The 25,736-nt window shown below is 43.8% G+C and overlaps 1 protein-coding gene across 3 annotated transcripts; it reads right to left on the reverse strand.

Moving 5' to 3' along the window:
- Positions 1 to 1,446: 1,446 nt before the first annotated feature.
- Positions 1,447 to 25,523, reverse strand: LOC122556781 (programmed cell death protein 4-like). Of its 3 annotated transcripts, none has more exons than XM_043703947.1 (11): positions 25,256 to 25,523; positions 19,215 to 19,463; positions 16,872 to 16,969; positions 14,903 to 15,016; positions 13,482 to 13,703; positions 11,379 to 11,476; positions 9,709 to 9,820; positions 8,322 to 8,429; positions 7,791 to 7,901; positions 6,242 to 6,381; positions 1,447 to 1,963 (listed from the first exon to the last, which is right to left on the reverse strand). In XM_043703947.1, exons 1-11 carry the CDS (start codon positions 25,281 to 25,283, stop codon positions 1,903 to 1,905), a joined length of 1,341 nt encoding a protein of 446 aa, XP_043559882.1. In that variant the 5' UTR covers positions 25,284 to 25,523; the 3' UTR covers positions 1,447 to 1,902. The 3 variants fall into 3 exon arrangements, with proteins under 3 accessions (XP_043559882.1, XP_043559881.1, XP_043559883.1); XM_043703946.1 differs by having other exon boundaries at positions 19,215 to 19,466; XM_043703948.1 differs by lacking the exon at positions 8,322 to 8,429 and having other exon boundaries at positions 19,215 to 19,466.
- Positions 25,524 to 25,736: the final 213 nt, after the last annotated feature.

The following is a 25,736-nucleotide window of genomic DNA, read 5'->3' on the forward strand; positions in this document are numbered from 1 at the left end:
CCCTGCTCCTTTCCCCATATTGTTTACATTCACAAGCTGTTCAGCTCCCCAGGAACCAGAGAAACGATGACTTTAGGCATCCACAATTGCACAAACCAATCAGCTACCAATCTCACTCTGTAGATGCACCAATGCTATGCCATCTTGCAAAGCAACAGTGTTAACACAACTCACAATGAGTTCAAGTAACTTACTTTTAGAAGTGCAGCAATTGCTCCACAATCCTTGGTCTTAAAGGGGGCCTCTTACAACATGACTTCCCTATCCTAAACAAATAGGCACAGATGAGATCACAAAAAAAAACCTTTTACCTCACCAAGGAGTCACAAAATAGAGAAAGATGGTCCTATGATTAACTGGCATCCAAGGGAAGTTAGACATGGATCATACATCTCTTAAACCAATTAGAAATAAGCCTTGGTTCAACGAGGCCAATCAGAATATAACAACAATGATCACACTGTGTGTTGTGGCTTGGAGAGTTAATATGAAGCAGGTCTCAGTGACCAATGTGTGCACTAAACTGCTGTCCGTTTAGAAACTGAAAACCCCAGATGTATGGGAGAGACACCAAAGGTCAACTCCACACCCTGAGGTAAACTGGAAAACAAAGGCTGTTGTAAAGTCATTGCCCTGCTTTGTTACGTATTACTTTTTAAGTTCAGTAAAGTTTCCTGAGTTGCCTCATCAGACTGCAGGAATAATAAATCTCAAACAAATCGCTGAGAAAGGGATCAGCGTAAACTTTAATCTAAATGATGAATGGATTATTTTGCTTTTTTAAATTAAAAAATGTCAGCATAATTTCTAAGATGCATTCGAAACACTGCAGCAGAAAGTCCCTGATGACACTTTACTGCTGAGTCGAGGGAATGCTGGATTATACAAAGGTGGTGTCTTTCCCATCTTGGGATTCCAACGCATAAGTTTAAAACAAATCATTTATCCTATACCATCATTGTGATTATCTATGCATTATTATTTGACTGTTGAAAGAACTTTACTGAGCAAAACAGATTCCACATTTCCCACAGCATTAACTGTACTCCAAAAATACTTTGTTGACTGTCGAACACTTTAGCATATCCTGAGGTCACAAAAGGCCGTGTGTGTGTTAACCCGCCCCGACCATGGGCACAGGGCGTGCGTAAATAACCCACCCCGACCCCGGGCACAGGGCGTGCGTAAATAACCCACCCCGACCCTAACCCACCCCGACCCCGGGCACAGGGCGTGCGTGTTAACCCACCCCAACCATGGGCACAGGGCGTGCGTGTTAACCCACCCCGACCCCGGGCACAGGGCGTGCGTAAATAACCCACCCCGACCCCAGGCACAGGGTGTTCCTGCTAACCCACCCTGACCCTGAACACAGCCTCGGTCAGCCTGTGTGTCAATTCACCTTTGGGCCCATGGTTGTTTGGATTATTAAAGATCAAACTTGAGTAGTGAAATGTAACACTTTATTGTCAAGAGGTCATAAAAGATTATAAAATGCCCCAAACTGCAATTACACAGCTGACCTTTGTATATGGCAACATGCTCAAAATAAAACAAAATCCTTAAAAAAAGGTCTAACTTTACATGACGCTCATTCCTGACGGGAAACACTTCAACGTCTCACATTCCACTGACCTCAGTTCTATATTCTGCCCTTGAGTATCGACTGCCCAAGACCTGTGCTCAGATCAGCACAGCCAAGCTCAGAAGCACATTTTTAGCAGGTTTGCCATTATTAAAACAATGAAAGGAAGGCATCCCAATTAACCGGAATCTTTCTGCCTGCTCATTCTTTGCCTTCTCTTTTTATTCTGTGGAACCCAGATGCGACTCTTGCTGCACCTCAGATATAGATACCCTACACTTTGCTGAGGTGCACCCATACTGACTTCTAGGTGCCTCTTACTGGTCAACCTGCATGACACAGTTACTCCCGTCCTCATTCACAGCGGGCTTGGCTTCTCTGGAGGTGGGTGACAGAAAGAAAACCACAATTACCAAACAGAAACACCGGGCATAGAAAATAAACAAACACTCAAGCCGAATCTCTAGATTCTGGAGTGATATTATGATAGGTAGCTAATATCCATAGATAGCAAATATCACCACAATATTTAAAAAGAGGCCAAGAAAGAAGTCATGGAATTATGGACCTGACAGCATTACATCAATAGTAGGAAAAAAGGTTAGAATCTATCGTAGAGGATGGAATAAATAAAGACTTTGATGATGATCCGATTGGGCGTGGATTTACAAACGGGAAATCATGTTTGGTGAGTTTGTTTGTAAAGTCTTCAAAAAACTAAGTTGATAAAGGAAAGTCGATGGACTTACTATAGGTACATTTTCAGAAGGTTTTTGATAAAGTCTGTTACAGGAGGATGGTTAGAAAGATTAAAGCACATGGAAGTGGAGATGATATGCTGGCTTTATTAAAGATTGGCTATCACAGAATACAGAGAAGGAATAAATGAACCATTCTTGGGTTCGCAGATTGTGGGGTACTGCAAGGATCAACACTCTGGCCCCAGTGGTTCACAATATATATCAATGATTTGCACACGGAAACTAAATATAGGATTTATCAATTTGTAAATGATACAAAGCTAAGAAGGAATGTGTGTTGTGAGGAAGATGCAAAGAAATTTCAGGGGGATTTGAACAGGCTTAATGAATAGGCAAGAATATTAGAGATGGGATATTAACATGAAAAATTAGAATTATCCACTTTGATATGAGAAACAGATGTGCAGAGTATTTCTTAAATGGTATAAAGTCAGAAAGTATAGATGTACAATGGCACCTAGGTTATTGTAGAGACATCACTAAAGGTTAGCATTCAGGTGCAACAATTTATTAGCAAGGCTAATGGAATGTTAGTCTTTATTAAATAGGATTTGACTACAATTGAAGCAATTGTATAGGAGCTTGATTAGACTGCACGTGGAGTACAGTGTGCAGTTTTGGTCCCTTTAATTCAGGAAAGATATTAATCACCAGAGAGGAAGTGCAACAATAGGTTACCAGACTTGTTCTCGGGATGGTGGAACTGTTCAATGATGAGGCATTGAGAAAAGTGGTCTTCCCCTCTCCAGTTACAAAGAATGAGAGGTGATCTCATTGAAACCGAGAAAATACTTAAAAGGGATATCCAGCTAAGATGGTTCCCCCCATGATGGAGCTGAGAACTAAGGGCCACGACTTAAAAATCAAGGGGATGCTACTTGAGTACAAAATGAGGAAAACTTATTTTACTCAGAGGATTGTTAACCTTTGGAATTCTGTACCACAGAGGGTTGTGGAGGCTTAGTCTTGGAGTCTGATTAATATAGAGATTGGTACGTTTCTGCTTAACAGTGGTGTACATAGTTATAGGGTAAAAGGCATTGTAGCATTCAATCAGCCATGTGAATCGTGGGGCAGGTTCAATGGGCTGAATGGCCTTCCTGTTTCTTTGTTCTAAAATAGTATTCTGCAATAAGAACAACTTTATAGATACTACTTGGAATTCAGAAAGGACCACAGAAATTTAAAATTAAACAAATCAGACATTAGTACTTATCTGGCATCTACTTAAATCGGTTCTATTTGTCTCAATTATACAATGTTTTAGTGAGGTCTACATTCTCACTACTCTCTGGCTAAAGAAATTTCTCCTTAAGTTTTAATTGGACTTATTCACAACTATCTTAAAAGCACAATCTGTAGCATTTGAGCTCTCCCACAAATGGATACACCTTCTGTATATTCATCTTAAAAAGTCTGTCAATGTTTTAAGGATCTCTCAACTCAGCCTTTTGTTTTTAAACAGAAAGACTACCAGAGTATTCAACCTCTCCTGACAATCATAATTTGTTAATCTTAGTAATTCTTGTCAAACTTTTTATGGCACTTTGTCCAGATGAACAACAGCAGCTCCAAGTGCAATTCTCTGAACGGTTTCTGCAGGTTTCCATTCCACCACAAGGGGCCACCTCCACAAGTCATGGCTAGAAGGCAGGCAATAAACTGATGGGCAACTTCATAAAAAACAAAGTCAGAGTTGTATAGCACAGAGAAAGGCCTTTTGGCCCATCAATTCTGCACCAGTGAAAAACAACCACTTGTCTTGGATGCTCTGGTTGCTAAAGCCCTCGTTCATGATGTTGTCAACAATAGACCAGACTCTCCAGCCCAGCCTCCCACTGTCCAATCTTTTGTGAAATTTAGTCCATCCAAATCTCTGCGGCCTACATTCTAACTCACACCAAGTTTCATTCACCTGCCACATCCATGGTCACCGACCTAAACCGGCTCCCAATCTGACAATGTCCCCGATTCATAATTCTCACCTTGGTGTTCAAATCCCTCAGCGGTCACCTTACTGCTGTCACCTCCTCCTGCCCTCAATCCTTCTTGACCTCTGCACCCTCCAATTCTACCTCCTTTTCTCACCAGGTGTCTATACATTGTAGTCCCTGTTCGCGCTCTCCACACTCCTTGAACCTTTGAGCTTGCTCTTGTCACCAAACCTGATAACTGCTGATTATGAATCCAAGCTGTTGTTTATGCCATAACACATGTTAATATGGAGGACAACAGATTATGAACTGTAAATGTTCAGATCCCAATGTCATTGACAGGAGAGGTGACTACAAAGGTTTGAGATGGAACCCACGATGTTGTCCTTAACAAACTAACCTTCTGAAGGTACAGTGCCTAGACTTGAATACATTATCTAAAGCATAACTTCCACCCATTTGTGTCCAGAGTCAGGAAATTTAAAGGGGAACATATACTATAAGCTACCCCTTTTCTTTCGGTGTCTGCTCATGAGTTTCCTGATCCATGCACCAGGCCTCAAAACCTCTTAGTTCCTCATCAGTCCCTGGGTACACCTGCTAGCTCCAACAGTGAAAACAAACAGGTGGACTAGTAAAACTAGCTCATTCTGTTCTTTGTATTACAGAGAGAAGCACTGGAAGAGGGACTGGAAGTTTATTCAGTCAAAAATCAAATAGGAAACTGCTGTTAGTTTTTCTCCACTTGAGCCCTGACTTGCTTAAACCAATTGTACAGTAGTCCCACCGTACCATGGGGATACATTCCAACACCGACCTCGGAAGCCCAAAACCGCAGATAGTCGTGAACCCATTCATTTCAATGGAAAAACGTACCTTCCAGGCAGTCTCCTGGTCCTGGAATGTTCCCTGTCATATGTTCGGGCCACAGTAAGCCGTGTGTAACTGAAACTGCGGAAACCGAACCGCGGTAGCATGGTGGTGCAGTGGTCAGCACTGCTGCCTCACAGCGGCAGGGACCCGGGTTCGATTCCAGCCTCGGGCAACTGTCTGTGTGGTGTCTGCACATTCTCCCTGTGTCTGTGTGGGTTTCCTTTGGCTGCTCTGGTTTCCTCCCACAATCCAAAGATGTACAGGCCTGGTGAATTGGCCACACTAAATTGCTCGTAGTGTTCAGGGATGTGTAGGTTAGGTAAATATAGAGTGATGGGTTTGGGTGGGAGACTCTTCGGAGGGTCGGTGTGGACTTGTTGGGCTGAAAGGCCTGTTTCCATACTGTAGGGATTCTAAGGATACTACAGTCGGCCTGTACTAAAGGCAAGTTTAGGATACCGGAGCTTTTGTTTTATTTCTTTATGGAATGTGACTATCCCCAAGTATTTATTTCCCATCCCTAGTTGCCCTTGAGGGGGGGTAGTGGACTCCTCCTTGAACCACTGCACTGCAGTCCATGTACTGTTAGGGAGAGAATTCCAGGATTCTGACCCAGTGACAGTGAAGGAATGGCATATATTTCCAATTTCAGGCTGGTGAGGGGCTTGGAGGAGAACGTGCAGGTCGTGGCATTCCCAGGTAATGTTACCTTTGTTTTTTTAAATAGTAGGGTTTGTAAGATGCTGTTGAAGGAGCCTCGGTAAACTTCTGCTGTGCATCGTGTAGATGGTACACACTGCAGCTATTGAGCATCAAGGGTGGAGGGAGTGGATGTTTAAGGTGCCAAATAAATGCACTGATCACTCCTGGAGGGTGTCAAGCTTCTTGTGTTGTTAGAACTGCACTCATCCAGGCGGGTGGGGGTATTCCTGATGTCAGCCTTTTAGTTGCTGGACAAATCAGGAGGCGAGTTACTCACTGCAAAGTTTCCACCTTCCACTTTCCTTGGCTCAGACACACCCTGCAATGGTATTACATTTCTGAAGTGCCAGCTTTCTCCTTAACAAGTTCAATGTTTCATATCCTACCGTGTTGGGCACTGATCCTGGAGTGCTTTGGTGATGACCCCTTGTTGGTGACAATGGTTCACAAAACTTTTCAGAGTGCTGTAAGAGTTTGGTGCATCTAGACTGATATCTGGCATAGCAGTAAACACCCGCTTGAATCCCTGTGGAGGGAAAAGGGAGGGGGAGAGAGGCAGATGGCATCTTAGTAAGTCACGGATAAAAAGAGTTGCATTTAAATATATACATCACCTCAGGTCATTCCAAAGCACTTTACAGCCACTGAGGTACTTTTTGAAGTCACTGTTGCAACATGAAAAGAACAGCAGCCAATTTGTGCAAAGCAAGATCCCACAAGCATGATCCCATTATAATAGTGACCAGATCATCAGTGTTGGGAGTGCTGCTTCAGGGTTAGGTGTCACGCACAGGACACCAAGGAGAACACCCATGCTGCTCTTAGCATTGATGAAAAGGCAGATCTAGCTTTCGTTTAATATTGTATCCAAAAGACAGCATCCCTGAGAAGGAGGCAGTGGGAGCAAGAGGCTGCATCATTCTAAAATAAAATGTTCTCTCCTTCTCTACAGAGTTTTATTCCACACCCCCCCCCCCTCCCAGTCAGATTAATGAGACGGATCATAACTTTGGGGAAAATGTCACTCAGCTCGTCCAACAATTTAATCTAGCTGAGGTTATCACCTGGGATTACAGACAGGAACACAAAGGATCATAGGGAGAAACTCAAAAAAATTGCTAAAATGATCAATAATTATCCCTCCAACCTCAACATTCCAATGTCTTAACACATGATTGTCAAAATCAGGCTCTGAAAGCCAGCAAATGATTGTTTGAGAGAAAAGACTCCGAATTGTGGAGCACATTTCACACTCTGCTTGTCTTTAGGAATTCTCAGCTGTGCCTCTCGTAATGGTGTGATTAATGTATGAGCAGTATTCAAAGTTCAGAAGAGCTAGCGAGAATCACCATGGACTGACAGAATGGCCGTTGACAGAGAAGGATAAAATGTGATTGTTAAAATAAATAAAAGGGGAGCAGAGGAGGGTTTTTTTTTATAAATTGTGATGGTTTGGAAGATAAAAAGGATGATGGAAGCAGATTCAGCAGTAATTTTCAAAACTGGACTTATCCAGACTGAACCGAACTTGATAAATACTTGAAAAGGAAAAATTTGCCAAGTTGTGGAGCACTAATTGTAACTCTGGTTCAGTCATGGATAAGGTCATCAGGCCAGCTGTAGCTGTCTGGAGCAAAGAGAATTCAGTTAAAAATCACATAACATCAGGTTATAATCCAACAGGTTTATTCAGAAGTACTAGCTTTCGGAGTGTTGCTCCTTCATCAGGTGGCTACCTGACAAAGCAGTGCTCCACAAGCTTGTTCTTTCAAGTAAACCTGTTGGACTATAATCTGGTGTTGTGTGATTTTTAAAATTTTGTCCAACACCGGCACCTCCACATCAGAGAATTCAGATAATGTTTGAACAGCCCTTTGATTTTTCATTGACTTTGCTTTCAGTGTCCTTCCCCTGTGGCAGATTCAGCAAACTCACCCGGTTCATTTGGTCAAGAGTTACAAAGCCAGACTCCCAGAAACACTTCAAGAGTTTTACGATCAGGTCAGAGACGTTGCTGCTGGTGGACTCAAGAACCATCACTACAGCCTGCAGAGCAGAGTATTAGAGGTTAACAATGTTATGCTGAAGTGGGGACAACACAGAAGGAGCAGGACTGAGGTGGTGGCATGGAAGGATACAGAGATGTTATTGAAGGGCAGGAATGATACAGAGATACAGGTGGATAACGCCTGGCAGATGACAACATACTGTAGATATGGAAAAATGCTGGAAATGCTCAGCAGGCCAGGCAGAATCTGCAAAGAAAATAAAAAAAAAAGTGTTTATTATTCAGGTCAATGGTCTTTCCACAAGTACTGCCTCAGCTACTGTTTAGTGCATGGCCTCTCTTTATTTCAGATTTCCAGTAATCGCGCACCTTGCTTTTATGGGGACTACAGCAGAGACGGCGGTGAATGTGCATCAGATGAAGAGACAGAGGAGAGTTGATGATCTGGTGAGACATACCTCATAGACGAGCTCGTGGTGAAAGTGGGGAACCTCCAGGTTCTGCAGACAGAGCTCGGCTTCAGCACAGTCTGTGGACAGCAGATATTCCTTCAGTAACAGGGTCATCTGGTGAACAGTATGAAGGATTAATGCTGCTCCAGCTCCTTAACACCTGAGCAGAACTTCCATCAGACACTCCATTCCCCAGCAAAGGAATACTTGCACTTATGTAGCACCTTTCACAACCTCAGCCCAGCAAAGTATTTCATAGTCAATGAAGCACTTCATCTGGCATGTGGTCACTACTGTGACGTTGAGAACATCATTGCCAATTTGTGCACAGCAAGATCCCACAACATCACCTTCACAGCTGGAACATGACAAGTCCTTGTGTGACTCAAGATGCGGCTGTACAGGATGTTGGTGAGGCCACGTTTACAATACCGCATGCAATTCTGGTTGAAAATGTGTTGCTGGAAAAGCGCAGCAGGTCAGGCAGCATCCAAGGAGCAAGAGAGTGGATGTTTCGGGCATGAGCCCTTCTTCAGGAATGAGGAAGGTGTGCCAAGCAGGCTAAGATAAAAGGTAGGGAGGAGGGACTTGGGGGAGGGGCGTTGGAAATGCGATAGGTGGAAGGAAGTCAAGGTGAGGGTGATAGGCCGGAGTGGGGGTGGGGGCGGGGAGGTCAGGAAGGAGATTGCAGGTTAGGAAGGCGGTGCTGAGTTCGAGGGTTGTGACTGAGACAAGGTGTTCGAGGGAATTCTGGTTGCTCTTCTACGGGAAGGATGATATTAAACTCGAGACGGTGCAGAAAAGATTTACAAAGCTGTTGCTGGGACTGGAGGGTTTGAGCTAGAGGGAGAAACTAACTAGGTTGCGGCTCTACTCCCCGGAGCATTGGAGGCTGAGGGGTGACCTTATAGAGGTTTATAAAATCATGACAGGGACCGATAGAGTGAATAGCCAAGGTCTTTTTCCCCTGGGGTGGGGGAGTCCAAAACTAGAGGGCATAGGTTTAGGATGCGAGGGGGAAAATATAAAAAGGACCAGAGGAGTAAGTTTTTAAACGCAGAGGTTGGTGCTTGCATGGACCGAGCTGCCAAAGGAGTTGGTGGAGGCTGGTACAATTACAACAACATTTAAAAGGCATCTGGATGGGTACATGAATAGGAAGAGTTTAGAGGGCCAAGTGCTGGCAAATGGGACGAGGTCAGATTAGGACACCCAGGGCGCGGATGTGTTGGACTGACGGGTCTGTTTCTATGCTGTACATCTCTATAACTAACCCCACACAACACCCAGGCCCAGACCAAATGCCCCGCATCCACTACGGAACTCCATTGACCAACCCCCCCCCCCACCCACCAGCCTCCAGCTCCTGGTCCCTCCATGATCCCTGTCTCACCTCCTTAACAAGCTGCTTGACAGGTCTCAGGCCACCTCCGACCCCCCAGACATTGTCCAGCCGCACTCCTCGGTTCATGCTGAGCAGCACCGTGGCCTTGTCCAGTGACACGCTGAAGAGAAAGAGGAACACAAAAGCTCAGTGGGGTCACTGCTAACCTTCCAATCCACCACAGGTCCCCCACCTCCAGTTTTAGCAGAGACTTGTCACTGTCCACTGGCTTTTCACAATCTGTGCAAATGGATCCCTCAAATACCTTTGTTCCTCAACCATCCCGAAGGAGGACAATGTTAACAAATCGCTGTTAAACTGAACAAATGGAACCAACTCAGTTCTGAACTCCATGTCCTCAACAGGATGCAGAAGCACGGATGGACAGAGAAGGCAAAAAATATATTTGCAATAATGCAACTAGAACAGAGGTACTGTGATAAGCTCAAAAAAAGAGTAGACAGAGGGAAAGTCAAAGGGCTTAACAGAATAGACAGAGAAGGGTGGCACGGTGGCTCAGCGGTTAGCACTGCTGCCTCACAGCACCAGGGACCCGGGTCTGATTCCCACCTCCGGCGACTGTGGAGTTTGCACATTCTCCCAGTGTGTGCGTGGGTTTCCTCCGGGTGCTCCGGTTTCCCCTCACAGTCCAAAGATGTGGCAGTTTAGGTGAATTGGCCATGTTAAATTGCCCATAGTGTTCAGATTAGTGTTCTAAGTTCGATACATTAGTCAGCGAAATGTAGGATAATAGGGAGGATGGGTGAGTTGGCCTCCGGAACATCGGTGTGGACTTGTTTGGCCGAAGGGCTTGTTTCCACACTGTAATGAAAATAAGAGATCGCACATTTAAATCAGTGACAAAGAGAAAATTTTTCTCAAAACACCCCAAGTGTTTAGAATTCTCTTTCATAGACAGCAGTGGAGGCTGGATCAGGAAATCTATTATGAAAATTGATAAGGGATCAAGGATTACTGAATCAGGCAGGAAAGTGGTGTTAAGGTCACTTTAACTCAACCATTATCTTATTGAAGGGTGAGAGCAGGCTGGATAGGCCTAGGTATACACCTGCTTCTATTTCTTATGTTTGTAGTTCTAAGTTAATGTTTGAATTGCAGTATAATTCATCGAGGGATATGGGCCAGGCGCTGGCAGGTGGGACTAGACTGGGTTGGGATATCTGGTCGGCATGGATGGGTTGGACCGAAGGGCCTGTTTCCATGCTGTACATCTCTATGACTCTATGACTCTAATTACCTATGTTCCAGGATATTCTAACTCCTAGAACTGCACCATGAAATTTAAAGTCTGACTTAATTCAATTGGGATGTCACCATGTTAGCAGTCACTCAAGTGTAGGGATGATGTGATTGAACTTTCTACGAGACTCCTCTCCAGATGCAGTAAGGAGAAAGGTTGGCGACTTTTCCAACTCTCAGCTGACTCAAAGTAAATGATCCCGGCCATGGAATTGGGAATGAGACAGTCACTCTGATACAGAAAAGGAGGGAGTGGAGGAGAGGATGGAGAATAACATCTCTATATGTGCTGTACTTAAGCATGCTTCCTCCAGAACAGCACCTTTGGGAAAGACAAGAACAGAAAGAGAGACCCGCTGTCAGCAGATAATTTAGTATCAAGGTCTTGCAGATACATGCACTGGCCTGTCTTTGCTTACCGAACCTGCTCACAGTCAACCTTCCCCTTGTAGCTGTCCAGGAAACCGGTGGGTAAGACATGGTCAGCCATGGCACGAGCTATAAACTGGCCCAACATCTGCACACAAACACATCAACCAGGAGAGACACAATGAAGGGAAAGCTTCGAAACAGGCCTTGCCATTTGAACTTACACCGATACACAGTCCTAAGGCTACATGGCTACATACTCATATGAAATTGTATCCCCACCCAGTGTCTTGTCACCATTTTGAGAGGGCACTTCCATCCCAGCCTTACCTACACAATGCCCTTCCTCCGAAGTTGCCTTTGAGGCTGCTTCCAATTGGCAAACAAAGCAAGTTACCCTCAATAATGTCAGCAAAATATGTGCTGCATCAGGATTCGTGTGCCATTTGATTTTAGGCCAGTGTAGTTTCTCTTCCAAAGGTTGGGCACGCACATGGGAGAAACTGAGCAAGATGAAGTCATCCTCACAGGACATCCTCAGCTACCTTCGATCAGAAATTGATAGGGCGCTGTACCTCTCAGAGCATGGTTTTGATCCTAGTGCCAACTGGATTAAAAGGAGCACAGACCAGACTTGGTTAAGCCCAGAAGATTTTCAGACCCACCAAATATGTCAATTCCATTTTCATTGGAATGCTTCTGTGACACTAATCAGAAGTTTCACAATCATTAATACGAAAGCCATAAATCAAAGATGCTGGAGATCATCATCTTTTGACTCAAGTACGTTGCTGTCAAACTTAATATGGAATTCAATGTCATTATGGTTACTTTTTCCCAGATGTTTTACTGTGAGATTATGAACTAACCCCACCTCATTATACATACAACTTCTTCCCATTTGGTTACTCAACATATTGTCATGAAAACATTCTACAAACTAATCTACTTTACCATCTTTACTCATGATTAATAAGTTTGCAGATGGCCCAAAGAGTGGTCAGGGGCTTGACAGTGATGGGGAAGATGTAAATGGATTGGTTTGATGGGCAGATCAGTAGCAGATGGAACTTAACCCATATGTGAAGTGATGTACTTTGAAAAAAGGAACAAGACAAGGGAACACTCAGTGAATGGCAGGCCACTAGGAAGAACAGAAGGATCTTAGGAAGTTTGTCCACGATTCCTGAAGGTGGCAGAGTCAAAAAGTGTGGTGCTGGAAAACCACAGCAGGTCAGGCAGCATCTGTGGAGCTGGAGAATCAATGTTTGAGCATAAGCCCTTCATCAGGAATGGGCAGGACAGGTTAACAGGATGTTCAAGGTGGTGTACAGGACACTTGCTTTTACCAGCTGAGGCACAGATTATAAGAGCAAGGAAATTACATTGGAGAAGTACAGATCTTTAGTTCACCCACAGCTGGAGTACCGTGTGCAGTTCTGGTCACCACACGATACGAAGGACGCGTTTGCAATGGAAGAGGCGCAAAGGATGGAGCAATTCAGCTATGAAGGGAGGCTGGAAAAGCTCAGGCTGATTTCTTTGGAGCAGAGAAGATTGATTGAGGTGTATGGACAGGGTACATAAACGCAGTTGTTCCCAATCACAGGATCAAGCACAAGGGGGGCATAATTCTAAAACAAAAGGCAGCTGGTTTAGAGGAGATGAGAGGAAATGCTTTTTCACCCAGTGGGTGGTGGGAATTCGGAACTCATAGTTGGAGAGGTTTGTACAGGCAGAAACCCTCACAACATTGAGGTAGTATTTAGATATGTACTTGCACTGCCAGAGCTATGAGACAGTGCTGGAAAAATTGGTTACAAATAGTCAAGTTTTAGTTTCAGACTGGTGCAGAGTTCATGGGTTGAAAGATCCTTTTCTATGGACTCAAAGACCTTCTCCCTTTCTACACAGAATTCCTGCTCGCTCTAAAATCCCATTCACTCCAAATTCCTGACTTCAGTACACCATTTATAAAGCACTCATGTTTTATAAATATCCTCCATGTTTCGCCATGGCCAGCAGTCTCCTGCACCATCCCTCTAGACAACCCCATGTGTAGAACGTCCACCAATTTGAACCCACAGCTGCATGTGGCAAAGGGGAGCGCACCACGGTCCTTGTGAGAGAGAGGAACAGTCTTTCCCACGTACCTGCGGAGCCTCAGGTGTGTCGAGGACCAGGTCTGGCAGGTCACCCAGCAGCTGGTCGAAAGCGGAGGCCACGTCTTCGACCGACATCCGCTTGCCCGTCAGGTCGGCCAGGAGGCGAGAGATCAGCTCCCGGTGGCTTGCCTTGCCCTCCAGCGCCATGCTGACGCACAGGAACGGGAGCTTGCTCCTCTTACTGCCAAGGTTCAACTGAGCCAGGAGGGTCTGCAAAGCAGCGGAACAGAGGCAGTCAATTCCTCACGTGGACTGATAGCAAACAGGCTGTGCCCATCCCCACAGTGCCACCACGCGCCCATCTGCATTTTTGCCTGTCAGGAGCATGACCTGACTTTATGCAATTTTCTTTAACCTGTGTCCCACTGAAAATGTTAGGTGAGTTATTCGGGAAGGGTGGGGGGGGGGGGGTGCAAAGTAGGTGAGAGAGAAAGAAACTGGATGTGTGACTGAATTACCACAACTTGCATTGGTATAATGCTTTTAAAATGCAGTAAAGCATCAAGGCCCTTGTCAGGTGTAACACCAACAAAATTTGACACTAAACCACAGAGGGAGATATTAGGACAGGTAACCGAAGGTTTAGGTTTCAAGGATCAATTTAAAGCAATGAAGAGAGTCAGAGAGGAGAGACTATCAGAGGGAATTCCAGAGCTCAGGGTCTAAGCAAATGAAGGTACGACTTCACAAATTTACTGCCATGAAGGCGTGGCTCTAATTTCCAGACTATGCCCCTTTGTCCTCAGCTCCCCAGTCAGCATAAATTTCTCTTTATCTATCCTTTTTGTATCTTCAAGTATACCTTGACCAAATCGCTTCTCGGCCTTCAAATGTCCCAGGAATAACAATATTGATCTTGTCCCACAAAGGCAATTCTTCAAGTTCAGACATCACTCTGGTAAATAATCACTGCATTCACTCCAAAGTCACAATGTCTGTCAGAAGGTGTAGGGTCTGGCATTGCTCACAGTAACTCTGGAAGTGGTCTGAGTCAGGCTTTGTATAGCCAAAGCAAGGCCTTCAAATTTCACTTTTGAGTTCTGTACATATAAAGGCCAGAATTTTTAGCTTTTGTAATTGGCTTACATCACTTTATTGACCTACATAGCCACCCCAAGCCTTTCTGAAGAGATTCAGTGAACTACCATTGCTAGTTTATATTTTACCATTTAAAAAGGACATTTTTTAAAATAAAAGACCAAAGTTGAGCTCTACATTAAAATCCATTTGCTACTGTGTGTTTGTGAAGAAATAAAAAGAGTGGAGAGGGAAAATAAAAAGAGGGAAGAGACAAACAGCCTGAGAAAAAGAAAAGCGAGGGAGACAAAGAGATAAACGAAAAGATAGGAAGTTAGAAAAAGTAAGACAGGGAGAATAAGATATGGGATAGCGACGGGAATCTTACTTACAGCAACCTCTTTTGTGTCACCATGTTGAAAGTATTCCTGGATAATTGGAGTCACCGCTTTTTCAAACTCATGATCATCCAGTTCAGGAACAACTGTTTGGTAAACAGTCTCACCCTACAACAACACAAACAGTTATTTCCAGACCTGCAGTGCCTCAACTCACTCGCATGCCAAACAGGGAAACTACCTAACAGAAGGAATGTGAAAATAGAAGGAAGATTATTCATCCTTTTCAGCCTTGACCTGCTTGTAAATCATAATTAGGGTTTTCTGTACCTCAATTTCTATTCTCTGATCTTTGCTCTACCATATCTGGTGATACAAACAAAGATCTATTTTGTTCAGTCTTGAATACTTCACTCGGAATCCACAGCCTTTCACAGGCAAGGGTTTTCTGTGTATTGAGAGAAAAAGTGCTTTGTGATTCCATTCAGAAATGACCTAGCTCTGATATTAAGACTGCACTCACTTGTTCTGTTCAAGGGCAGGTACACTTAGACTATTAAACAGGATGAGCTAAAATCAAGAATAACATTTATTTAGCACTTCTTAGGCCGGCTGGACACCTTAAAGCATTTCACAGCCAATGAAGCATTTTTTCGGAGAGGGGTCAATGCTGTAATACAGAAACTTGGAGGACAGCAAGATTCCCACTAACAGCCATCAGCAGATTATCTGCACTCCTTCCCAATGTTGATTGACAGATAAATATTGTCCAGGATATTGGGATAACTCGCCAGCTGCTCTTCAAAATATCACTTGAAATACTTTACATCACTCAGATAGTTAGAGAGAGATTCAGGATAACATTTCAGCCAAAAGCAAAGCCCTCCTATTTGTTCTCAAGCTCAGATGTTGGACTTGTAACTCAGGCAAGTGCATGACCAACTGAGTCACAGCCGACAGCAGACATGGGGGTTATATAGCATTATATAATATTAAATTGGATTGTTTGGTGGAATAACTCTAGAAAGATGGGGGATGGCTCAAAGAGACTAGCATTTGTAAAGGTAGATTGTGAAGTAGGAACATTGGTTGCTAGTGGAAATAGAGAAATATTTTTTTACGATAGATTGGAAGAGATAACTATACCAAATAAATACGCAACAAGCAGCAAATGATCTAACTGGTAGTTTATTATCATGTCACGTGTCCTCTGAAATGAAGATAAGCTCAAAGTGCAACTCTTCAATTTACTTTTTCTGAATTTACTGAGAAACCATCCTTGCTTTTCACCTGGAGTAAGACAAATTCCTACCTGAAGACATTACCTCACAGACACTGCATGTAAATAGTCAAACAGTATTTCATTATCCCATTGACTTAGATTAATAAAGTACTAACCAGATATTTTCAATATACCCTTGTTATCAAACTATTACAAACAATTTATGAAATTGTTCCATATCCTTTACCTCTCCTCAGAAGGGCAACAGGCATTTATGAGACATCCCTACAATATTTTCAAACATGGAAATTGGTATAAATAGCAATAATTCTCACAGCACCAGGGACCTGGGTTCATTTCCAGCCTCAGGTGACTATGTAAACTTCACAGACATTCTCCCAGTGTCTGCGTGGATTTCCTCCCAGTACTCCGGTTTCCTCCCACAGTCCAAAGATGTGCAGGTTAGGTGAATTGGCCATGCTAAATTGCCAATAGCGTTCCGGGATGTGTAGGTTCGGGGAAATGTAAAGTAATAGAGTAAGGGAATGGGTCTGGATGGGATACTCTTCGGAGGGTCGGTGTAGACTTGTTGGGCCAAATGGCCTGTTTCCACACTGTAGGGATTCTATGATGATTCTAAGAATATGCCAAATGTAGTGGTGATGTATAACAACATTGACTTTCTGTACAATGTTCTGAAGCCCCCCACCAGAGAAGTGCGTTTCTCAGAATATCTATGCAGTCCTTTTAACATTGTAAAGGCCACTTGACTGTGTAAATTTGAGACCAAACCAAGAATACCTGTTTATCATCATCATAGTTGGGATCATGGATGTCCGGCTGCTCCACATCGTACACCTGAACTGCAGCACCCCAGACACCTTTACCGCCAGCACCTCCTTCAACACACAAAATCTGCATCAGATCAATCCTCATAATCACGGAAAGCAAGCTGTGCCACTGCCTTAATACCGTGAGAATGACAGAGAGTAAGAATATGGCACAGAAATGGGCTCCATGACTCAACCGTGCCTACCTCAGCATTTATGTTCCCTTATTATCCTCCATCTTAAGCTTATATTCCTTTCACCCTCAGACACTTACATTTTTCTTTTGCTTAAATATATTTTTCATAGACTTTACTGAAGATTTTAAAAACATTTCCCTTCATTTGCCAAAATTGTCATCTATTTTATTCTCAGGCCCGCCAATTGACTTTTCTCCAAATTATTAACTCAGATCTTTATCAGTCTCATGTCCTTCTCGATTACTATCCTAATCAACGTTGTGTTATGGTCACTACACCCTAAATTGTTCTCCTTCTTGCACTTCTTATTTGTATTGGTTTGTTCCTATTAACAGATCCAACAGCAAAACACTTCTTGCAGGCTTTCCTAAACACCAGTTAAAGAACAAATTCATTGCCGGGACTCCATCCCCTTAATCCCTTCCAGCCAATTATATTAGGTGTAGTTGAAATCCTCCATGTGCTTTTTAACCATCTCCCTATTTTGCCTTATTCTTCCATCACCTTCCACAGTTCAAATGACCTGTAGACTAGAACAATTAGTGTGATTAATTATTTTGTTATAATTTTGTCTTTATTAACAAAGGATTGTAGTTCTGTCTTGCCAATAGCTGCACCACTTTTTAAATATGACTGGTATCCCCAATAAATACAGCTACTCCAGCCCTCCTCCTCTGCTAGACTGCAATGTTTAATTCGCAATCCTGATTTTTCTGTGGTCATGATTCAGTGACGAGAAAGTAAGGACTGCAGATGCTGGAGATCAGAGTGTGGCGCTGGAAAAGCACAGCAGGTCAGGCAGCATCTGAGGCGCAGGACAATCGATACTTCGGGCTTAACATTTTCTGATGAAGGCTTTATGCCTGAACCGTTGGTTCTCCTGCTCCTCGGATGCTGCCTGACCTGCTGTGCTTTTCCATGATTCAATGACCCCTGACAGATCTATTTCCTCACAATGTGATATTGCCACCAACTCCTGTTTTATTGCAGGTACGGTGTGTACTTTTGATCACAATAACAACACATTTTTAATAGTAGTTTCTTTCACTTTATTTTTGACCATCTTAATGGCACTGTTGGTCTCCAAGTCTATTTATTTGGTGCAATTCATGTCCTCCATAGGCATCATCCATCCTAATCTAAAAAGTTCACTCCGTCACTATAATTCATCCTGCTTTATGTAAACATTGAGGCTTCAGGAAGGGGAAGAATAGCCCCCTCTGGTGGTTCTCTGAGCAGGTGCACCTGACTGTAAGTAAGTTTGAGGCAGTAATGTTCTTAGGGCTGGGTCAGAGATGCTAATACTCTCCGGCTTAGCCTGGCCTTTCCCAGAACTAAAGACAAACGTTTGTGGGAGAAGGGTGTGTTTGCCTTTCCTATTCCTCTCTGGCCAGTACATTCTTGGGGGTGAGTCTGGACTCTGGGTTCAATGCTAGAAAATGGGAGCAGCATGAATAGATAGTTGTTTTTGACTGGCACAGACTCAATGGGCCAAAAAGTCTTTTTCCATGCCGTACACCTCTATGACCCTGGCACATATCCACTCTAATAAAACCACAGAATGGGCAGAGGAGTTTCTCAGACTCAGTGCATTGCGGCAACCATCAAAAGCAATTGATGCATTGAATGACTGATGGTGGTAGTTTGGGGGCTAGACAATAGGAGGTGTCAGGTCAGGAGGGAAAAATCCCGGAAAATTATCCGACCGGAGATGGCAACCCAGGCACTGATGAGACTTGACTTATTGCAGTATGACTCACTGTATTTGGGGAGGGGGGAGACCGAATCAGAATCCATCACTGCACTGGTTAGAAGGAAGCTAATTTTGAAATAGTTACAAATCCCACATTAATATTGGTTACTGACACATGACTTTTGAGGAGAATCCTTTTAAAGGGCCCCTCAAAGCAAGTCCATTCCACCATATGAATCCACGTCCATTATCCTTGTGTCCCCCATTGGGTTCCATACTCCAGCAAGGTCATTGAGGTCTCAGAGAGAATATACCTCAGAGTCTGTCTGATAAGGGGAAATGGAAATCTGAAGACAGACTTACAATCACCCAAGTTTTAACAGCAAGCCGCCTCGCCCAATGCTGCCTGAATTTTCCCACTTACCTTTCTTCGGAAGCCCCCGGCCTTTCCCAGACCGTGATTTCTTGTCTCCCATTTTGCCTTTAGTGCCAGGGGCCTCGATACTGTCGGAGAAGGACTCATGGCTGGAGTCAGAGTCACGTGACGAGCTCTTCCTTAGCTTCCTCTTGGCCTTAGCACTAAGTCGTGCTTTGTGCAACTCCTCCTCCCGGGAGACTAGAACCCCAGCTCTCGCAGCTTCATTCCCATCCTCAGTCTGAATACATTTGGCAGCTGCTGAAAACAACATTAACTTGCATTTATGTAGCATCTTTAACATGACAAACATGGTGCACTGGAATACTATCAAACAGAGTGGTCGTCAGCCAAAGGAGACATTAGAAGAGGTGACAAATATCTGACCTCAGATGTGTTTGAAGTAATATCTTTAAAAATTACTGTTTTTATCATAACTTTCACAATCTCAAGATATCTCACTGTGTTTTACGGCAAATTAAGTATTTATAAAGTGTCTAGATTAGAGTGAAGCTGGAAAAGCACAGCAGGTCTGGCAACATCCAAGGAGCAGGAAAATCAACATTTCGGGCAAAAGCCCTTCATACCACACTTTACGTATTTATAAAGTGTGGTTACTGTTATAATCTTAGCAACCAATTTGCACATAGTAAGCTCCCACAACAGCAATACGGTAGTGACCAGAGAATCTGTTCCTGCAACGCTGGTTCAGGCCATCGAAGGTGATACCTAAACTTGTGGATGTAGGTTTGCTCACTGAGCTAGAAAAGCTTCTAGCTCAGTGAGCAAATGTACATCCAGAACCTACAAACCTTGTCAAAACTCGTTAACCTAAACTTGTCTTCACAACATTGCCACAGGATCTTTTACACCTTGAGAAGAAAGTCTCAGATGAACCTCTCACCCAAATGGCAACACCTTTGTCAGTGCAGCATTCCCTCGGTACTGTAGCGGAGCACTGTAGATTTTGTTGCTCGTGTCTCTAGAGTGGGATTTGGGGATTCAGTGGCTGAAGAAGAACTCAAGATTCTGAGGCAACAGATTAAGGTCCCTGACTGACAGATCACAGTGGCAGCAAGTCCCCTTCCTACATCCTGTCATCTCCCCCCTCTGCAGTGCATGTTGAGTTTGCCAATCTCCTGCTGACAGGATCTAAAACATTGACCTCAGTGTTAATTTAAAATGAGTTGGAAACGCCTCCAGCAGGTACAGTCCAGAGGGACCCCAATCAGCACATTTTAAAGATATACAATTTACGTGACTCTCCTCAGCCAGCACAAAAACAAAAACAAGGTGGATTAGGTCTCTAAGACCATCAAGACTGCTCAGCCACTCAACATAAACTGGCCTGCCTAAACTCTACCTTCATTATCCCCAGATACCTCAATTCACTTTGATTCTTCAACATTATCAATCTCTATACATACAATTCACAGCCATCTGTGACTTAAGTTTTTTTTAAAAAGTGTAATTTAGTAAATAAAGCACCAGTTTGCACACAGCAAACAGCAATAGGATAACGACAGATACTCAGGTTTTAAATAATGTTGAAGAATGAACAATGGACATGGGAAAATGCCCCGGTCTACTTCTAATGGTGACTGGGGGCCTTTACAATCACCTGGTCAGAAAAGGCGTTTAATATCAGAGTCAAAAGCATTGTAGTACCTCACATTCTATTAGAATCTGTCAGCAATTTCTCACATCTTTGGAGTGGGAATCAGATAAGTTCAAAAAAGTATTCAACATATATCTTGCTCCCACTGTCGGATAAGGAGTGTTTCCATGTGCTTTACAGACAGAGTACAAGACAGGGACTATAACACTGTTCAAGAAGGAATTTGAGGAATTCTTCAAAAGCCTAGAGCAAAAAAGCAAGATTGAGAAGGAGAATTCTACAGGGCTGATGTCAGCCACCAAGTTGAGGTTGAAAACTCCACACTGCAGCACCAGAGAAAGCTGCCATTCTGGATTAAATTCCCAGGTCAGACAGCTGCAAATTCCCATCCACTCCCCTTCCAGTAGCCAACCCTCTCCTTCCACATCCACACAAGAGCAATTGGCACACTTATCGCACTAGCACCTGACTCTGGCAGATTTGTCAAATCACGAGAACAAAACAAACAGCCATTAACTTTAAAGTCAATGTAATTTGTGCAAAGTGTTGGAGACTGTTTTGATATGATAAATTGCTATCCAAATAATGTTACAGTCCAGAGGAGGGACAGGCGAGGGGGAGGGGTGTGCATTCAATTGAGCTTCAGCCATTTTAACAAGTTTCGGAACCACTGGGACCAGAGGGCAAAATCTCAGAATACGGAGCCACACATTTAAGATAGAGATGAAGTATTTTTTCTCTTCGACAGTCATGAATCTGTGGAATTCTTCACCACAGAGGGCTGTTGAGGTTGGGTCATTAAGTGTATTCAAAGTTGGGAAAGACAGATTTTTAATGAGTAAGGGAGTTAAAGGTTATGGGGATAAGGCAGGAAAATGGAGTTGAGGATCATCAGATTAGCCATGATCTCAATGAATGATGGAATAAATTTGATTGGCTGAATAGCCTACTTCGGCCCCTATGTCTTATGGTCTTACAAGGTTCCTTCCTCCATTTATTATCAACTGTATTGTCTATCTATTGCAAGAATGAAGTGAGTCTGCACCTCATTCATAGCATTCCCTAGCTCTAGGTCAGAAGGTGCAAGACCCAAAGCCTCAAGCCTCAATCTAGACAGTCCTGGCAGTGAAGATCAGCGTTCTGGCTTGATTTCTGGATTGGCATCTGGCAGAAGATGTGTCGTTGAAGTCTGGCTACAGCACCCCCACCCGCTGTTCTGAGATTGTGGAGATCTATTAAACCATCTCTTCAACTGCCCTGTTTCCCTCCCTTCTTGGACAGAGGCATGGAGGTTTGACATCATAGTCTGTCAAACAGCCTGCAAATCCTTCCACTGTTCACTGAGGGTGAAGTGAGGGGATACACAACTGATAAAATTGGGGCAAGAACTCCGTGTATTTGGGAAGAGAATGGATCATGTTTGGTTTATCTTCAAAGACTGATAATGGCCCTTTACAAAACAAGAATTTAAACAAATTCTTTTCACCACCAACACCCACACCTCCATATACGTTGTGAAAAACAAAAAGATTTGCATTGATATTGTATTGTTCACAACCTTAAAGTCCCACAGCAAAGCATCTAAAGAGGTAGTTTGGCACTGACTTTTCAGAAAAGAGACAGCACTGCTCAACAACAAAAAAAAGGGAGTGATTGGTGAGGGCTGGGTGGTAGATCTTGTTTGTATGGACTTTAGCAAGGCCTTTAACAAGGTCCCTCATGCCAGGCTGACACAAAAAGTGAAGTTGCATGGATGAGCTGTTAAATTGGATGCAGAACTGGCTTAGTCATAGAAGACAGAGAGTAGCCCTGCATGGGTGTTTTTCAGACTTGAGATCTAGGTACGGCGTCAATTAGTAGGGCCCATAGATTTAAGGTAAAAGAGAGCAAGTTTAAAAGGTGATGTAAAAGCAAGTTTTTTTTCATACTTGGGGTGGTAAGTGCCTGGAATGTGCTACTGGTGAAGGAGGTGGACACAATAGCAACATTCATGTGATAACTGAGACTGCCTCTTTCCACCTCCAACACATCTCCCTACTACACCCTTCTCAGATCATCCATGCTTTTGTTGTCCAACATGTTCTTTACTGAGTTCCCACATTCCTGTGAACTGGGAATGGGTTTAGCTCAGTTGGCCAGACAGCTGGTTCATGGACAGCATACTGCATTGGTTCAATTCCCACACCGGCTGAGGTTACCACGAAGGACTGTCCTTCACGCCTCAAGGGGAGAGGTTGAGATGACCTTCAGGTCAAACCACCACCGGTCATTTCTAATAAGCGAGTAGCCCAATGGCAATTTCACCTGTCCCAAAACTAAGCTGCTTGTCTCTATGGTGCATAATAAATCCCACATGCCTTTCACTCCAGTATTTGCAGGCATATATTGCCTCCTGATGTGTTGATTTTTAAATTCTCAATCCTGTTTCGTGAGCTTGCCCCTCATCTTCAGAATTTCTTCAGGTCTTACAACCCTCTGCAGAATCTATACTGCACCCAAGAAGCCCCTTGGGGAATTTTATTACATTATACATGGTACATAAACATCAGGTGGTGATGGTGGGAGGTTGCAGAGATACAGAGGGGTGACCCCATGCATGAATGGGCACACAGTTGTAAATTTTAAAATCAAGGCATTGGTGACTGGAAGTCAGTGTCAGTTAATGAGTACTGGGTTGCTAGGTGAGCAAGTTAGGACAAACTCAAGTTCATGGTTGACACAATGGTGCTCTCATGATGTGCCCACTGTACACACTGGACAATTACTATGAATCCTATAATGTATGCACAGGGAATAGTAAAGAGGAACTCACATGCAAACTGCAAAATAATCTCTCAATATAAATAACTAAATTGTGATATATGGATAGTGGCTGCATTTAAAATTCACCTCACTGTGAAATCTGCTAGCAGCGATCATTAGGCAAAATGGCTGTTCCTGCTGAGTCACTCATTGGTGTCCACTTCTCTTCAAATACCTCCATTGGTCTAGCATAGAAACAGGCCAGGAGTTTCTTTACTCCAACTCAGGATGTGGGCATTACTGGGGAGGCCAGCATTTGTTGCATGCCCCTAATTTCCCTTGACCTGAGTGGGCCATTTACATGTTGCTGGATTAGTGGTGCTGGAAGAGCACAGCAATTCAGGCAGCATCCGACAAGCAGCAAAGGCGTCCAGTCTCCCCAATGTAGAGGAGACCGCATCGGGAGAAACGGATACAATAAATGCTGAGAGTCTGGAGTCACATGTCGGCCAGACCAGCTGAGGACAGCAGATTTCAGTGAACCAGATGAGGTTTTACAACAATTGAGAATCGATTCATGGTTACCATGCCTGAGATGATCTTCGTAACTTCACTTTTGTTAACTGGTCATGAAGAGGCTAGCTTTCGATTCCAGACATTTTTTAAAAATCAACTTGTTCAGACATGACACACATCTGGAGCAGGGTGGGACTTTAATCTGGGGCCCCTGGCTCAGAGGTAGTGGCCCTACCACTGCCAAAGAAGAATCCCTAAAATATTTGCAAAGAGTTTCTAGAATCTTATTACTTTCAGTTAAGTTTCACCAGCTGCTGTGAGCTTGTGTACCCAGATCATTAACCTGGAGCTCGGCACCATCTGAGGGGTCACCATCTCCCCTCTCTGCCAAAAGGGAACCATATACACAGTTATTTGCCAAACCCCTCGCACTTTACATTATCGATATTCTGAATCAGTAAACACTACTCAAGAGGTGATAATTTGTAACAGATTAACCTCTCTCTCTCTTTCTATGCCGGAAATAACCAGCACTGGTCTGACACACAAATTGACAGGGGAAAGGACAGCCAAGTGTTTGACAGCCGGAGGTGGCAACACTGATCTTAATATTCTCTGTTCCTTTGCTAAAACCATCAGTAACCAAATGACTGAGGCAGGGAATCCCAAATATCCCGTCACCGTTCCAAGGATCCTCCCTCATATACAGCCGAATGAATATCCGTTCAGTACTTACTTTCAAATTACCGGAGTAAATGTCACACCGCGGCTCACGTCTTGACAGAACTGTTGAAGGTTGACGATTTTACACAAACCTTAATATACCTCCGAGCCAGGGGCTCATTGCGCGGTCTGCAGCAACAACACATACTCTCGAAGGCTGCTGCGCCCTCGCTAACTTTCAAGACCCACACCTTTCAACACAAGGACGGAAAGCAGTAGCTCCTCACTGTCAGGAGCTGTAAACACTGAAGCAAGAGACAGACAGAATGAGGAGGGAGAGGAGAGGGGAGGGGGGGAAACAGCATTCTCAACACCCCTCCAACTCAAGCCAAAATGCTTACTATTGAAATCCCCAGCGTTTTCTCTGCTTTAGAAACATTCTTCCCTCCCTTTATTTTACCAAATGTACTGCCCACCCCTGAATTTCCATTTCTGCAGAATTCCTTCTTACCCAAATACTGTTTCTCCTCAGACGCCATTGGCTCCTCCAGTCTGCTTTTAAATCCCTGTCTCCAGGCTCCAAATTGCAAAAACAAAACAATCAGGAACCACGCTCAGTCTGGTCTCTGCTTTATTTCACTGAATCTTTCCAGTTGGTCACTTTCAGTTCTCCTTTCCGCCTCCACCTAACTTTGTTTTCCTCCCCCTCCCGTCAACTTTCAAAATAGTGGGAGACTCCAAAACCTGTCCCAAACTCTTCCCCAGTAACTTTTCGAATCACATGACCGTCCAAGGTCCGATCCCGATTGGCTCACTTTGTGGGGGCGGGGGCTGAATATTTGAAATCACAAATGTTTGCTTGCTGATTTTTTTTTAAACATATGGTTTGTATTGCCTGTGCAAACCAGCCCCAAGAGGCGAACAGTAGCGTTCAGGGTGAAACCCGCAGACACAACACTGGGGCTCGGCAGTCAGTTTCCTGCAAGTTTGGA

Source organism: Chiloscyllium plagiosum, chromosome 14, assembly GCF_004010195.1.
Source record: "Chiloscyllium plagiosum isolate BGI_BamShark_2017 chromosome 14, ASM401019v2, whole genome shotgun sequence".
Classification (NCBI taxonomy): Eukaryota; Metazoa; Chordata; class Chondrichthyes; order Orectolobiformes; family Hemiscylliidae; genus Chiloscyllium; species Chiloscyllium plagiosum.

Coding starts and splice junctions, on each gene's coding strand:
- LOC122556781 (XM_043703946.1), bottom strand. CDS start 25,283: ATGGCGTCTGAGGAGAAACAGTATTTGG. Junction 19,467..25,255: donor TGAGGAGAAACAGTATTTGG/GTAAGAAGGAAT, acceptor TGTTGTTTTCAG/CAGCTGCCAAATGTATTCAG. Junction 11,477..13,481: donor ACACACCTGAGGCTCCGCAG/GTACGTGGGAAA, acceptor GTTTGTGTGCAG/ATGTTGGGCCAGTTTATAGC.